The sequence below is a fragment of the Lobosporangium transversale genome (genome assembly GCF_002105155.1).
Source record: "Lobosporangium transversale strain NRRL 3116 chromosome Unknown BCR41scaffold_3, whole genome shotgun sequence".
Lineage (NCBI taxonomy): Eukaryota > Fungi > Mortierellomycota > Mortierellomycetes > Mortierellales > Mortierellaceae > Lobosporangium > Lobosporangium transversale.
The window spans coordinates 387,756-401,182 of record NW_019028981.1 but is presented as its reverse complement, the minus strand read 5'-3'; the positions used below and the strand labels follow the sequence as shown (position 1 = coordinate 401,182).

At 40.0% G+C, this 13,427-nt stretch overlaps 3 protein-coding genes across 3 annotated transcripts; 2 read left to right on the top strand and 1 right to left on the bottom strand.

The window, feature by feature from the left end:
* The first annotated feature begins 2,110 nt into the window (after window positions 1-2,110).
* Window positions 2,111-5,856, top strand: BCR41DRAFT_345718 (hypothetical protein). The gene is made up of 5 exons (XM_022022778.1): window positions 2,111-2,789; window positions 3,075-3,194; window positions 3,772-4,083; window positions 4,213-5,045; window positions 5,144-5,856. Exons 1-5 carry the CDS (start codon window positions 2,215-2,217, stop codon window positions 5,647-5,649), a joined length of 2,346 nt encoding a protein of 781 aa, XP_021885399.1. The 5' UTR covers window positions 2,111-2,214; the 3' UTR covers window positions 5,650-5,856.
* A 2,710-nt stretch (window positions 5,857-8,566) lies between these two features.
* On the top strand, window positions 8,567-9,205 carry BCR41DRAFT_367289 (NAC domain-domain-containing protein; the record flags this gene model as incomplete). The annotated part of the gene is made up of 2 exons (XM_022026289.1): window positions 8,567-8,783; window positions 8,892-9,205. 2 exons carry the CDS (start codon window positions 8,567-8,569, stop codon window positions 9,203-9,205), a joined length of 531 nt encoding a protein of 176 aa, XP_021885398.1.
* Window positions 9,206-10,211: 1,006 nt separating this feature from the next.
* BCR41DRAFT_383436 (Afadin and alpha-actinin-binding-domain-containing protein) lies at window positions 10,212-13,396 on the bottom strand (the record flags this gene model as incomplete). Its single annotated transcript, XM_022027465.1, has 9 exons — window positions 13,225-13,396; window positions 12,791-12,953; window positions 12,537-12,617; window positions 12,391-12,455; window positions 12,120-12,225; window positions 11,621-11,932; window positions 11,224-11,522; window positions 10,476-11,080; window positions 10,212-10,267 (listed from the first exon to the last, which is right to left on the bottom strand). Exons 1-9 carry the CDS (start codon window positions 13,380-13,382, stop codon window positions 10,212-10,214), a joined length of 1,845 nt encoding a protein of 614 aa, XP_021885397.1. The 5' UTR covers window positions 13,383-13,396.
* Between the last annotated feature and the right edge of the window lie 31 nt (window positions 13,397-13,427).

Below are 13,427 nucleotides of genomic sequence, written 5' to 3'. Positions count from 1 at the left end.
ACGATTGATTGAATGGACGCAAGCGGAGAGTATACTCTCACAGATGAGCCATTCATTTATGCAATCCATAAGACACATTTACACAAAAAAAAAAAAAAGTCCTGCGCTTGTGTTCCTGTGCCTCCTGGCTCTTGCTCAACCTCTCTTGCGTCTTTTCACTTTTCTCATTCTTTTCTGTGTATGTTGTGCTCAAATCCATTGGAAACTCAATCCAACAGACAACTCAACTTACACACACGCTCTCTCCTTTTGTCTGCAGGTGCTCTACTGAGTAGACTATCGTTGTGCAATGCAGAGTGCAAAGTATGGATGCATCAAATGTGTGTGCAATGTAACATTTGGATTGAATATTAGAACTGAATAGACAAACAACAACAAAAACAAAGAAAAAAAAATTATCCATAATCAATATGTACATGTTATTCATCATCGCCATCATCACCATCGCCATCTGTTGGATATCAACATTAAAAATATAAAAATATATATATTTATGTCTGTCTGTAGTCATGATAAACAAAAAGAAAAACAATAAAACAACAAGAACGGTTTTCTTTTAGACCCACTTTTACACATCCATCCATCCTCTCATTATTCTCATCCTTGCTTTTGAGTTTGGGTTTTTATACATTGAATGCTGGATGTTGTCTACACGTTGAGTGAAGAGGGAATGTCTGTAGAACACATTCATTTTGCATGAGCTCGAATGGAAGTGTACATGTTTGTGTATATAATCCAAAGTATACATTACATCTATGTTGTATGTGGCCAAAGCCGTTTTTTTTTTTTTTTTTTTTTTTTTTTTTCACCCTGTGTGCCCTTGCTCTGACAGACAGACCTATCCATTCCTTTGAACTTTAGACCCATCCTTCTTGTGTTCACTGTTTCTCAAGCGCAACCATTCGTTTTTTTAACTCTTTTTCCTTTGGCTCTTTTCTTTTTCTTTTTTCTTGTATATATTCATCGTAACCATGTCATTGAATTAGAATGTTTGTATTGGATTATATTGTATACTGTCTTATTCTATTCTACTGCATTGAATGACAGTATACTGTAGATATCTCTTATTTTTTTCCTTCGGCCTTCCTCGCCCTGGCCTGTCCTCTTGATTCCCTGCGCACATTGCACACATTGCACACATTGCACACATCACTTACACACGCCCACCAATTTTTATTTTTTTATTTTTCTAATTTTGTCGCTTCTCTTTCCTCTCACTTTTTATCTTTTTTTCTTCTCTCTTTTCATTTCTCTACTTTCTCTCTTTCTTCTTTCTTTCTTTCTTCTTTTTTTTTTTTTTTCCATCTTCATTATCTCCTTTTTCTTTTTCCTTCCATTCACCTTCATTCGTCTTCATTCATTCGTCTTCATTCCTTTCCTTTCCTTTCCTTTTTATTTATTTATTTTTATTATCATTATTATCATTTTTCTTATTTTATTTTGTTGTAGTTATTATTTTCTTCCTTGACGACAATTGAACTTCAGGTTCGCCATCTGCATCAGCATTTTTTTTTTTTTTTTTTTTACAACATCGTCTTGGTTAGATTCATTTCTTGTTGACAAAGCGTCGTGTCTCCTTGTTTTTCATCCTACAAATACAGCCTTATCATTCTTCAATTGCTCTCGGCTTCCTTTTGCGCTCTTCTTAAACAGCTGAAGAACCCAAAGTCTTTATGAAAAGGAGCTAGAGCCAACAAAACACAAGCACAAAGCACAAAGCACAAGCACGAGCACAAAACACAAGAATAAGCACAAGCACAGGAGCAAACCCATCCCATCCCAACGTACAATCACAGCACAACCACACACAAACACACGCGGGTGATCCGTCCACATTGTCCGTCAGTTTCTCCATCTCTGTTTCTCTCTCTCTCTATATATATACATACATACATACATACATACATACATACATACTTTTTTTTTTTTTTTTTTTTTTTTCTTCTTCCCTTCTCTCTTCTCTTCCTTTGTCAGTCAAACATACTGATATCTTCACAAACCCTCATTTCCATTTCATTTCCTCTCTCCCATCTTCTGCCTTAATCCTTTCACAGCTCCCAAACTTGCAGAGTCGGACACACTGTATTTGCATCTCCACAGCGTTTTTTTTTTTTTTTGTTTCACACACAAACATTCAATCTCCTCTTGTCCTAAGCACATCCAGCACATAATCAGAAAAACAAAAAACAAAAAACAAAAACAATATAAATAATCATGACCACCACATCCCCCTTAGTCAACCTGACAGAACTCGCCAAGGATCGATCTTCCATGTCTGGCTCTGTCATATCCAAGCAGCACACAGAATACTCTGAGAGGTCTGAGCCAAGGTCCATGCCAATGGATTATACTAGCAATGGACACGGATCCTACTCGACTCGTCATCAGAGTCACTATCAAGACCATGCTGGAGCTCATCCCAGCGATTATTATAACCAGCAGCACTATGCCAACGGTCATAGTCACCATTCCTCCTCTTCATCACACTATCCTCATAGCTCCAACAGCTCACACCTGCCACCTCCAATCCAGACTGTTCCCTTTGCTAACCAAAGTAACGGCAGCAACGGAAATAATGACCCCGTATATGCCACACAACACGGCCATGCCCAATCCGTCCACAATTCCTTTGTCTCCCCTACTTCTTCTGCGTCATCCTCCCATTTGTCGTCGAATGGTGCCCATACTTATCATCAACAGAGTCATGAATATGATTACCCCCCATCGCAACACCATGCGTATCATACCCATGACTCATCATACCCTCAAGATCATCACCAACATCCTCTGTAAGTTGTGACAAATGTACAAGCTTGTTTATCTATTTTGTTTATTTTATTTTATTTTATTTTACTTTATTTTTTATTTTTTATTTTTTGCAAATGAGGGGTGGTGGATGGTGGGTGTGCTCTACCGATTTGTCCTCGATTCCTCTTTCAGGGGCCAAAGAAAAAAAAAAAAAAATTAAAAAAAGAAAGGCGAATGAGATGCACGAAGGAAAAGGGACAAGGTATGATCAGACCTGGACTGCTTACGATCTTTTATTGTTTTTATTATTATTGTGACATGCATAGAAGTCCCTCCAATGAAGCAAATGGTCACCATTTTTACAATGGTCATCCTGCCCCAAGTGGGAAGGTGGACGGAGGCAATGGATCTTATTCATCCTCAGCATCATCCTCACACTATTCAAGGTAAATACTCACTTTTCGCTTTTTCTTTTCTCCCCACCATCCAAAGACAAAGAGCAAATACTCTATTCAAAATACACCCGAGGCACTTTAAGCGAATTTTACACCATTGAGATTTCAATTTGTGAACGGGGCATTCAGAAGGAACTGGAATAAAAAAAAAAAAAAAAAAAAAAAAAAAGGGTGTTAGTGAGGGTAAATTTCACGAGACAAACTATATTAAATGACGCCGCAAAGTTCCTAAACTCTGGGAAATGAACTAACTTTGGTCTAGATCCCTGATTCTCTATAATATTTTTTCAATTACTATTTCTTTTTGGATTTTATGTTCGGGCCTCTTTGTTCTTTGTCAGGAATAAGAGCTTAAGGGAGAGGATTGTTGACAGTTGGCTGTTAAAGAGCACAAAAGTGAAGTTTAATTACAATGTAACAATGGGCGCAAAAACAAAAAAAAAAAAAAAAAATGTTTGAGTTCGTCACACGAAGCAATAACAGATGACAGTTGCCGAGCCAATCAACAGTCGAGTTACTTTCTCACAGGACTGACCAATTTAGTTTTATGCTCTTTCTTGTTACGCAGAAACCACACCTATAACACTAGTGCCCATGGCTACAGCAACAGTAATGCTCATTACCAAAGTCATGGTAGTATCGATGGCGCTCCCTCTGAAGGCTATGGGGCGGGCGTGGGCAATGGCCAAGATGGTATGCTCGGCAATGGTAGTACCAAATCTGATTCGTCTTCAATGGTTTATTCGACCTCAGCACCCTCTCCCTCCATGGGTCATTCAAGGCCAAAGCGACGGTCCGAGATGCTGGCTCATCAAGAGAGCCCATATTTCAGCCCTGCTCTTCAGCACTATAACCTCTACAGCGTTGATCAGTCTATGAGGTAAGAATATTCTGTTGCTCATTTTCCCACTTGCTTCTCTGCAGACTTGTCCACTTTTATACAGGAGAACAAAACTAACAAGATGCACCTACTTTATCACCCCCTCATATTTCTCCGCCCTAATAACAGCTACAACATTAAGATTGCAGCAAAGATTGATCGGGGATTCTTTTTAGCTGCGAACGATTGGACCTGTTACCGCCGCAACTATTTTCAACTCAGTGCCGCATTTTCCATCAGTGGGCTCGATCCTGCCATTCATCCCGAGGTGCCTTGTCTCTTGGACAGAAATGGCGAGCTGCTCTCTGTCAGGGCCTTTTCAGTTTGCATTGGCGCTCGCATCCAGAGCGGTGATAAGGTGATTGAATTGGTCCAACATACCCCAAAGCGCGACAAAGGCCCTCAAATAACGCCACGCCCTACTCTCATCAGAGCAGGCGGCGATCTTTCCTTAAACTCGTCCGGATCTAATCCAAATGTAGTCACTTTTGAGCGAGTGCAATTCAAAACGGCAACTGCAAATAATGGTAAGCGGAGGGCCGCTCAACAGTACTATCAGGTCCATGTCGATCTTTTTGCAGAGTTGGACAACGGTGACTTGGTCCTCGTGGCAACATCAGTCTCTGCCCCATTGGTTGTCCGAGGCCGTTCTCCTGGACACTATGCTGACAATGATGATACTCCTATGGAGAACGTTCATGGAGGGGATGCTCGCCATCATTACAGGAATGACAGTATCAGCAGTGGAGGGGGTGGAGGGGTTGGGCCTCTGGGGTCCCCAGCCTCTCCGGGTGAATACCCATATTACTCAAACTATGGTTATGGTTCCTCATATCCATATCAATCTCTAGGCTCGGCCTCTCATCTTGCTGCGCAATCTCATGAATCAAGCTACTATGACCGTAAGAATAATGAATCCTATCCAGCGAGCCCTCTATCGCCTGCGGGACTCCATCCTGGGGGTAAGAACATCATTCACCAATTTGCTATTTGTTCATATATGATTTCATCTTTTTAATCAAGATGGCTAACCTTACTTTGTTTATTTTTCGGATTCTAGAACCAATGTCACCAGACATGTACAGTCCATCAGGGTTTGTTGGGCGCGATTCTCCCTCGTATAGTCGATTTGCTCAGATGTCAAACCACCACTCTGGAACATATAGTCAATACTCATCATCCTATGGCAGTCAGTCGCATCATGACATGTATAGAGATCAGGAACATGAAACCCAAATGGCTGGCTTGCGTATCCACTCGCCTACAAGCCCGATGCCATCAAGTACTGCTGCCTCTCCATCTGTGACCCCTCGCCGACAATCGTTTAGCTCTAGTTTGATCTCTAAGAATACTGAGCGTGGTTTTGGAGGCTCGACCACGCGCAAGTCGCGCTCTATTTCCCTCTCTGGGACAACGACGACCACTACAGTTAGTAAGCTATCGGTGAATAAGGCAAGGCCTGTACGAACTGTGCCAGTGACGCCCACTAGAGACCTTGGAGGGAAGAGCAGCCATGGTTATTCCAAAGATCGTATACCAGAGTCGCTTATGGAGGAACAGCATTAATATATCGTCGATATTCTGTGTATACCTAAACTTTTCCATTCTTCTTCATTTTTTATTTTTTAACGACATGTTCCTTTGAACAAAAAAGTTGCGCTGTTTTTTTTTTCTCTTTATTTTTATTTTATTTTTATTTTGGGAAACTGGCAGAGTATGTAGACTAGTATGCTCTTTTTTTTATTATTATTGAATCAAAAGAAAGAAAAAAAACGACAATGAATCAAGAGCATGCGCTGGCCCGCTCTGCTCAACCACCATAAATTAGTTGCTGTGCTTGTTTGCTACTTTTTTTTTTTTTTCTTTTTTTTATAAAAAAAAAAAAGAGAGCTTATTATTCATTCCACACGTACAAAAACGCGATCTTGTAGTTTGTGTCAAATGTGCACAGCCACTACTACTTAATTCGATGTTGCAAATGGGACCACCTTCCTTCCTGGTGCAGATTACAAGGGCGATTGGCGATCCCTCTTAATTATATGACAAACCAGTTAGATGTCGATCCAACAAAAAAAAAAAAAAAAAAAAAAAAAAAACATAGACGATTCGACATGGTGATTGATGGCCGATAGCTCTTTCTCCGAAAAAAGAAAGGATACGAGTGACCTTATTGTCCACTATGGATCTTCTAAGCTCTCCCACCCGCGACAACACTCCAACTTACCGTCTTGAGCTATTGGAAGTCTACAGCATATCCTCAAAGATTGCACATCATCTCTTTTGCCTGTTACTCATGAGAATAAGGACCTAGAAACCTCATTTGAAAGTCTTTGCGTGTCTGGATTGACACTAACTTCCGTCGCCTATGACGTTCTTTGCGATCAGTATAAATAAAATTAGTTAGCTATGAATGTATATGGCTCTTGATATAAATGATCTTTTTCTGCTGCTAACCTGTAACACTCGCATTGTTTTACTACCTCGCTGTTAATTTAGAATAGTGAATTCGTCCAGGAGTAAGAATTAGCAGTACCCTTGGCAAGAAACCGGCATTACGGATATATCAAACCACTCCACATAATAGTAGCAACAGCAATGACGCCGACATTGCTGACTCTAGAGGATAAAGACAAGTTGGTGGTGACAAGCGAGAAGAATTATGAGCTATAGTATTGACACATAAAAAAAAAAAAAAAACAACCTTTAGTCAACCATAATTAGGAAATGAGGGAGTGTTATTTTTCTATCCTTGGCGGGGGCTTCTCTTTGTAACCTTCCCTTTTAATAATGCTCGATCTATCCTGTTCTAAAAAATAAGCAAGGTCAACAGCTGGCTGATCTAGTCTTTTATCTTTCTTTTTCTCGAGATCCATCTCAAAAGAGAGTATGAAGTGCACAGCTCTAGCAATCCAATTGGGCTATTTCTGATAAATCTCAAGGATGCGGATAGGAAAAAAAAAAAAAAAAAAAAAAAAACACAGGAAAATACTGGCAACGAAAGCTACACACACCACAGGGCCACTCGACGCAACAGTTCGTACCGTCCTCACTTAAAATAACACGGACGACCTACAAATATAAAATATCCTTCACGTCTTGGATACAATCCGAGTTCAAACCTCTGATCTGTATATGAACAGGTTAGCAACAACCCGTGCCGAAGCGTTCAGCAAAAAGAAGAACCGTATCAATCCTACTGACTTGCTTGAACATACTGGACTTTCACAAGATATCAAGAAACACAACAGTTCCAACAATGAGCAGGAACAATCGATGCAGATCGGGTCACTTCGGAGGCTTCCGCCATAAAATAATAACCACTGCTCGGGAAGAAGGAGTCAGGCCAAAGGAAAACTCTACTAGGCAACATATGAGGCTTAAGAACAGACAAAGGGTGGGTTTCGCAAGGTTATTTAGAATGAATACAAATTTCCTCTCTGTCGCCAACCAGCAACAGCGCCACAGTCAGCAATGTTTGCCTCAAGAGGTGCATGGAAACGACAGAGCAAGAAACCATTGGGTTGATAACGAAGAAAGCGGTAGGGAAAGCTACAGAAGACGGCCTTATGTCCTGCATCTTTTCAGTCTTCTTCATATTAGGGAAACAATGTCTTGAGTGGGATATTGTCCATAGCGTTAGGCTTTTGATTAAGGGTAAATCCATTTAAAACGCACATCGTCTTAATACGGTGACGTATATTTAGACAAAAAAAAATGGCAGACTGCTGTTCTGTTTTGATTTTGATGTCCAAGAGTTTTCTGTCCCCTGTGCAACTTGGGATTTTTTTTTTTTTTTAAAAAAGATCAAGAAAGGCGGCTTAAAGGATTTTTTTTTTTTTGCTTCTTTACTCCCATCATCCTTTCCAGGTAATCATTATAACCATGGCAAATTACACAATTCTTCTCTTGGGACAAGGGAAAAAAACAAAACAAACAAAAAAAAAATCTGGTCATCACAGGAATTAGAACTAATAACGGCAAAAAAAAAAAAAAAAAAAAAAAAAACGGATCTCGATTTATATATATATTTTTTTGTTCAGGAATATATAACAATTCACTTACAGTGATGGACAAGATCAGGATCCTTTCCCTCTTCAGTCCCCAATTTCCCTTTCCTCCCTCTTTTGCATCATGACTCATGACACTGAAAAAAAGACGTTGAAACATCGTCGTAGGTGACGAGCTCCACTTTTTTTTTTTTTTTTTTTTTTTTTTTGTCTAAGGAATAGGGAGAATAGAAAAAAAAAAAACACCAACCATCATTTTTTTTTTTTTTTTTTACTATTTTATTTTGTCTTTATCATCCCTAAATTGGTTTATGTCAATATTTACACTGGAGTAGTGGCTGTGGTAGTGGTGGTAATGGCAGGAGGAAGAAGGCGCAAATCCTACAACGGCAACTTTTTTTTTTTTTTTTTTTTTTCTATTTCATGCATTTAATTTGTTTTTATTTTTCATTTTTCACATGAGTAGAATATCAAACATGAACCCCGAGAAACTCGCCAAGCTCCAGGCTAACCAGAACCGCTCCAAGGGCGCCCCTCGCCGTGTGATCAAGAAGGTCCACCGCCCTGTCGCTCAGGATGACCGCAAGCTCCAGGGTGCTCTCGAGAAGCTGTCCCTTGTTCCCCAGCCTTATGTCGAGGAGGTTAACATGTTCATGGATGAGGGCACTGTCATTCACTTCCGTCAGCCCAAGGGTATGTTAAATCTAAAATCTCGGTTTAACAGAAAAAAAAAAAAAAAAATTACGCGACTCTTTGATCATAGATTGATTAACACACGTTTATGATCTGTTATGTATATAGTTCACGCCTCGTCTGCTTCCAACACCTACGCCATCTACGGCCGTGGTGAGGAGAAAGAATTGACCGAGTTGGTCCCTGGTATCTTGAACCAGCTCGGACCTGACTCTCTCAACAGCCTCCGCAAACTTGCCGAGTCTTACCAGAAGTCTGCTGCTGGCCAGGCTGCCTTGAACGCTGAGGACGATGATGATGAGGTCCCTGCCTTGGTCGACTCTTTCGAAGATGCCTCCATTGAGGAGGCCAAGAAGGAAGAGGCCAAGGAGGAGTCCAAGGAGGAATCCAAGGAGGAGCCCAAGGAGGAGGCCACTGCTTAAATACAAATGACTTACGACTCACAAACAAACGGACGGGAAAAAAGTATATATAAATAGCAACGGGAATCAACAAAAAAAAAAAAAAAAAAAAACGAATATCATTGCCGGATATCATTCTTTTTTTTTTCTTTTTCATTCTTTCTTTGAAAATCAATACAAATGCCAAAAAAAAAAAAAAATAACCAAAAACAATTGTGCTTTCAGGACATATGGATATGTTATTGTTATGCTTGATAATATTACAGATATTTTTCCAAAACTATGATCTGGGTAGAAACGATGGAGGTAGAGGGGAAGGGGAAAGTGAGTATATAAATGTATATATAGTTGACAACGTTGGAGAGATAAATCGTCGAAATGGATTAAAGGATTTTTCTTTCTTTCTTTCATCTTGACAATGTCGTGCGCGAATTCAGGGTCGTGGTTCGACTTGTACCGGTCCTTGTTATTGTTGGTGATGTTGATGAAGTCGTTGTTGTTATTGGGTATCGCGCTGTTGACTTTTTAGCCGCCAGATGAGCCGCTACTTTCGAGAATCCCGAGGGGATTTTGGCGGCATTTATTAAAGCCACACGTGGTTCTGATTCAGACGCCATCGTCGTCGTTATTCCAAAGCTGTTACTGCTTGAAGCCTTGGTAACAGCATTGTTATTATTATTGTTGCTGGTGTCTTCCTTGGCAAGTTGAGATGTCAAACCAGGTGATGATCCACGAGTAGCGCTCGCGCGCGCTGCAGTTGCCAATACTGGGGCCTTTGACACGGGCGTAGGTGACCGTGGGGGCCTCATATTAGCCAAAAGCCGCGTTGATGTTGATGACTTTGGAGTAGTTGTAGTAGCTGTAGTGGTAGAGACCGGTGATGTTGCAGTCACGCGGGTCGTTGCGGCAGGATGTCGCCCATTTCTCGTGAGGTCACTGGCTCCAGCAGTATGGGTGGGTGTGGGTATAGGTGTAGGTGTGGATGAAGACGGAGAGGGGGTCGCTTTAAACGTAAATGGATGGGGCTTCACTGTTGTTGATATTGTTGACGGGGCAGATCGAGGTTCAGCTGAGGTTTCAGAACTGTGTTGTTGTGGTGCAACAGCTAATGATACAGCGATATCGTTTTGGCGTCCGACTGATAAAAGACCAGGCTCTGAGCAATCATTACTGAAGCCGGTCCTCGCCCCTTCTCCCGGCTTTGACTTTGATTTGGATGCTATCAAGCCATTTGTTGTTGAAAATGATGTATCAGAGTCTGTGATCCCAGATCTATGTGCTGTCATTTTACGCCCTATAGTATCGGACATAGTATTAAACAATTTACGCCGTGATGTCTGAAGTAACTCTTCTTCCTCTTCCTCTTCTTGCTCTTGATCCCTTTCCATTTCTTCCTTGCCTTCAGTAGCACTCATTCTATCCATATTTTGATGAAATGTTCCTTGTTTAACACCATGTGCACTAAATTCTTCATCCTCAAGCTCCATAACAGTTGTCGCTTTCTTTGGTCTAACTGATCGCCCCGGTAATGAAAAGTCCGGCGGTAGCGGTGAGCTTGCTACTCGTTTCCTGGATTTAACTCCATTGAGGTGTGTTATTGTTGATACTGCTTCTGATGGTGTCAATAGTGCTGGTGCTGGTGTGGGTGAAGATGGGGGAGTGGTTCTTATTCGGTTTTCTGATTTAGGGGAAAATGACAAAAAGGACATGACCTTGTCCAACCTAAACGTCCTCTTGCTCTCCTCAAATGCCATCTTGTCTCGCTCCAACTCGTCGCGCTTCTTACCGAGATCTATGCAGGCCTCGGTGAATTTTTTCCTTTCCTTAGCCAATTCTTCGCGCTGTTTCTGGACTTTGGCCTCAGCTTCTTCTATCTCTTGAGCAGTCATATCAGAGCTATACGTACATCATATGCATGTTTTCGGGAGCGGATATATTGGACAATATATGTTTATAAAAAAAAAATAAAAAATAAAAAAAAATTATTATCAAGCTTTTTTTTTTCTTTTTTGTTTCATTCTCTCCTAATGTATACATACCTTCCCGCGTTCAAATTGAGATCTTGCATTCCTGCCAAAAAGTTACCACTTGTTAAATTATCAATCATTTTCTGAGCACCCTGAACCAGCAGAGTTGACTCCTCCAATTCCAATTGCATCTTCTCGACCTCCTTTTGAAGATCTTGAATCCTTTGATCTCGTACTACAATCTCGCTTGATGATATAGCAGGCTCCAGAGATGGACGGTGATCCCATTGATCACTCAATAAAGTTAATGTGTCTCGAATCTCTGTCTCGATCTTGTCCTTAATCATATCGAATGGAAGTCCGTATGGCGTCTGATTCAAAAAAAAAAAAAAAAAAAAAAGCTTTTTTTTAGACGTACTGTTTGTCGTTTTATAATATATCAAACTCCTGTTAAATAAACAAGACTTACAGCAACAGAATCCTTTAATGAATGTTTTTGGATCAGACCCTCCAGTTGCACATGAACTGTATAGAGTGTTCTACGAAGCTGTTCATTCTCTTCCACAATCTCTGCTTCCTTCGCTTGTTGTTGTCCAATGGTTTCTCTGAGCAGATGTTCCGTATCGCCCGTAGGCTGTTTCCCATATATTGACCGTGGTACAGGATTGAGAATCTTGATCCCTCCTGGTATTGTGGAAGAGGACAGCTGACTCCTATTGATTGATTTCTGTAGCTTCTCCTTGAGTACATGGATCTCTTGTTCCTTTTTCCTTGCTTCATGCTAAGATAAAGGGTTTCCCGAATCAGAGAGATTTTTTTTTTTTTTTTTTTTTAGCATTAGAGAAAAGATCAAGATTGATTAGCTTTTAGGATGGATGCATGAAGGTGACAGTAATCCTCAGTTTTTTTTTTTTTTTAAAAAAAAAAAAAAAAAAAAAAAAAAAAGTTCCATTTGGTCAAGCACTTACAGCATATTGTGTTTTGATGTATTGAAGATTTGCTTTCGCAGACTTTAGCTCTTCTCGTGTGTAGCGATGTTTCTCTGTCTCTGCTCTTAATTCATCTTCTAGTGCTCTACGATTTACAAACAATAATAATTAATGATATTTCGTCATGGTTAAAAGAGGAAAAAAATAAAAAGCTTAGAGTTTCGAGTACTTGAGAAATCCTTTTATTCTTTTATTGATTTACCCTTTTTTTTTTTTTTTATGAATTAATATGATGGAACAAAATACTTACGATACCCTGCCTCCTAGGATGTCTGTCTCACGCTCAGCTTTTTCCAATTGTGACTTTGTGGTATTCTGGTGAAAAGATATCATGTTTGTCAATATTTTGTAAGTTGAATAAGACCTATTCCACGACAAAAAAAAACTAGTTCATACCAATCTCTGAATTGCAGCATCATGATCACTTGAAAGTCGTCTCCAATTCAAATCCATCTCCTCTTTATGAGAGGTATCTTTCTAACGGTCCATGAAAAAAATACAACGTGTGGGGGTATTAGCGAAAAAAAAAAGGGGTGGGGTGGTTGAGATCAATTGCTATCGTGCAGCATTATCTCATTTGCATGAAATTTCCTGAACGGTAGAATATGAATATGAATTTTTTTTTTTCTTCTTCTTTGAGCCCAATGTACCAGATGTTGCTGCAAGATCTTGTAAAGGGCAGTGACGATCCTGGATGCATTTTGCTTATCCGCTTTCAGGAACTGAAGATTGGATGAAAACCCATAGATACTAAGCTGGTGGTTGATATATGCGCTCGTCTGATCAAAATTGTCCTCTGTACTGAAATCATCACTAATAAGACCAACGAAAAAAAAAAAAAAGTTGGTGTTAAAAAAAGAAAGAAAAAATCCCTCCTTGCTGTATTATTCAAACAACTCTTTCGACTCCAAGGATAAGTGTTGTCGGTCCTCAAAAGCTCTCACCCTCCAGTACTTTTAGAGTCAAGGACAGAAAAAATAAGAAGTAAGAGAGGAAAAAAAATTAAAATGAACACTTCCAAAAAGATGAGTATTCATGAATGACAACCGAATTCATTGCGTGAAATCGATCACCCAAACTTTACCCTGTGCCATGGTATAATGACGGGTCAAGAGCGGTCAACTTTTGGGTGAATGATGTATTAGGGACGTAGAAACTTTCATTCCGGTCGAGATCAGAGTCACATTGCCACACATCAGAGTCTGAACCACTTCCTTCTGCTTCCAGCACTGTAGACTTCATACGTGCTCTCTTTCTTTCTTCCTTTTTTTTTTTTTTTTTTTTTTT